Genomic DNA, 2,709 nt, shown 5'->3' on the forward strand with positions numbered 1-2,709 from the left:
ATAATATAATATCTTATGTTTCATTTACCATCTGACAGAAGGGTGAAATTGAAGATGATGAGTCATATTTTCAATATATACATACATTCATTGAATGTACGCATTTAAAAATAAGATCGCAATATTGATTTTTTGCCATTTTGATGTCAAGCATTGTAAAATACGTTGAGTTCGTCTTACAACAAACTTCCACGTTATCAATAGATGTCAGAAGTACGATACACATTATATAAGTTTCATGGGATTTGTTTTATTGTAATAAAATTTGTTACATTCATAATATCAATAGTTTCTTTTTGGTGTGTACTTTTTAATAACATCAATTAATATATAAACTTATAAGCGAAAAGATAATGTCAATAACTATCGCAAAATAGTTGCTGCACGCAAATATTATATACCCAAGGAATCGTCATTTACTTATTTTCTCCAGTAGATAATAAAAGTAATTCAGAGCTTTGAGATTGTGTTACATTTGAATTTTTCATTTTGGTTTCCAATTCTAAAATAATATGCCTAATCCCAGGCATCCATGCACTACACAGACTAGCATGTTGCATCATTAATGAAACATGTATCTCATCAGCTTTTTTAATGTTCCCTTCTCGTAAAGCTGGAAACAAATTTTCCATTATTCTTCTACCTCCAGAAAAAATAATGTATTTAAGAAATAATTAGTTACAAAACTAACCTGTAGACAAATCTAAAACATTCTTGTATATCACATTATTTAATTTATCTTCAAGCCATACATCCTTCAATATATCTAATCTCTTCTTTACCTCCTTAATTCTATCATTTTCCAATATATGCTCACTTATTACAGTTTCCAAATTTTTCAAAACATTGTTTAATGTCTCCTCCTTATCAATCTCTATATTGTTCCCTTCTATATCTTTATTTGAAGGACATAACAATGGAGGCTGTGGTGCTATTAATAAATCAATCCAACCCTGTATATGTGGTGGCATCTTTAATTGCTTGTTTACAGAACATTCTTTATCTACAGCTTGTATAGATGCCATTGGAAGTGCTACCGTCTTGTTCAGTACTCGCTTAGTAGGCGTTATAGAACTTTGTCCAGTATAATATATCCATTTTGGAGAATCATTCCATCTGGTGTCATGACCAAATGAAACCTTCCGCGTAGAACGTTTCTGATCTGTAAAATAAGATTACATGGAGATAATAAGACATGTTACAAAACATATTTCTGTATCATACATAATATTATTGTTTATATTAAATATTACACAGAAATAGCTAAATACATATGTCAAGGTATTTATATTACTTGTTTCCTTCAAAAGTTTGTTTAATGTCTTCTCTTTATCAACCTCTATATTGTTGCCTTCTATATTTTTGTTTGAAGGACATAACAATGGAGGATGTGGTGCTATTAATAGATCAATCCAACCCTGTATATGTGGTGGCATTTTTAATGGCTTATTTACAGAAGATTCTTTATCTATAGCTTGTATAGATTCCATTGGAAATGCTACCGTCTTGTTCAGTACTCGCTTGGTAGGCGTTATGGAACTTTGTCCAGTAAAATATATCCATTTTGGAGAATCATTCCATCCAGGGTCATGACCTAATAAAACCTTTCGCATAGAACGTTTATGATCTACAAAATAAAATTACATAAAGATAATGAGGCATGTTACTAAATGTATTTCTGTATCATAAACATTATTATTATTATATTAAGTATTACAGAGAACTAGCTAAATACATTTGCCGAACTGCTTATATTACTTGTTTTCTTTTCGCTCATCTTTGATTGCAATCTTATCAAATTTTATGTTGAAGGAAATGTCAAAAGAAAATGATATGTAAAGTAAAACTGATTTAAGATTAGTATTGATATTAAATTTGATAAGCACACTTATAAGCTGTTATAAGCATATTTACTTATACGGTATAATTGTAAACATATTAACGTTGAATAAGTATAAAATAGACTTGATGATACGACATTATATGGGATCTTGTGTCAGACGTTCTGTAATATCGACTTCGAAAAAATCCTGTGGAAACTTTCCTCACTCTGCCACCAGAGGTCTACAGTAATAGTGAGCAATTTGGTTAGTTTTTCAAACTTTAATATATCAAAAAGGGCTTTTTACATGAGTAAATTGTCACGAAGGAAATGTCGCAAAGCATTATAAATATTTTTAATTTTACCTTAGGACTAAACCTACCTTTAGTTTAACAAAAACTCCAGGAAACTTCATCTTTTCCATTATGCGATTCCCCTAAAGCTAAATGATAAAGTTGTCAATCAAGAGCATTTTTTCCGATTTCGATGATTTTGAAATATGTCATATGGCTCGACATTTTCAACAACTGTTATCTGTACATATAACCGGCGGTCGTCTTTAGTTTTCGAATTCTACGCAAAAATATCCCACCGCCCGGCCTCAGTTTTCAAGCTAATTCAGCCGCCTCACGACAGCCGGATTAATACTGCTACTATAACCCAACCCAACGTGGGTTGTTGAAAAATGGTTTATGAGATATTATAAAAGCATTGAAAAGATTCCATCCTACAGATACATGTGAATGTAATAAATTTATAATGAATTTCTTTTAAGCACGATATGTGCCGATCATTAAATTAATATAAAAGATCATTTCAAACGATGTATAACAACGATGACAATTTAGTTGAATCCGCGGTAAAAAAAAAGACCAGATCTCGATCGA

At 30.9% G+C, this 2,709-nt stretch overlaps 1 protein-coding gene across 6 annotated transcripts; it reads right to left on the reverse strand.

The window, feature by feature from the left end:
• Positions 1 to 230: 230 nt before the first annotated feature.
• LOC122573972 (steroid receptor RNA activator 1-like) lies at positions 231 to 2,685 on the reverse strand. Of its 6 annotated transcripts, none has more exons than XM_043741025.1 (5): positions 2,205 to 2,685; positions 1,915 to 2,064; positions 1,295 to 1,627; positions 692 to 1,162; positions 231 to 613 (listed from the first exon to the last, which is right to left on the reverse strand). In XM_043741025.1, the coding sequence occupies exons 3-5, from the start codon at positions 1,611 to 1,613 to the stop codon at positions 417 to 419; spliced, it is 987 nt and encodes a 328-aa protein (XP_043596960.1). In that variant the 5' UTR covers positions 1,614 to 1,627; positions 1,915 to 2,064; positions 2,205 to 2,685; the 3' UTR covers positions 231 to 416. The 6 variants fall into 6 exon arrangements, with proteins under 6 accessions (XP_043596960.1, XP_043596955.1, XP_043596959.1 ...); XM_043741020.1 differs by having other exon boundaries at positions 1,759 to 2,064; XM_043741024.1 differs by having other exon boundaries at positions 1,736 to 2,064.
• Between the last annotated feature and the right edge of the window lie 24 nt (positions 2,686 to 2,709).

The sequence above is a fragment of the Bombus pyrosoma genome, linkage group LG12 (assembly GCF_014825855.1).
Source record: "Bombus pyrosoma isolate SC7728 linkage group LG12, ASM1482585v1, whole genome shotgun sequence".
Classification (NCBI taxonomy): Eukaryota; Metazoa; Arthropoda; class Insecta; order Hymenoptera; family Apidae; genus Bombus; species Bombus pyrosoma.

Excerpts from the sequence above, each read along its gene's own strand:
- LOC122573972 (XM_043741020.1), bottom strand. Across the intron at positions 1,163-1,294 it reads CAAACTTTTGAAGGAAACAA|ATCAGAAACGTTCTACGCGG; the intron begins GTAATATAAATA and ends CTTATTTTACAG. Across the intron at positions 614-691 it reads TGTTTTAGATTTGTCTACAG|CTTTACGAGAAGGGAACATT; the intron begins GTTAGTTTTGTA and ends ATTTGTTTCCAG.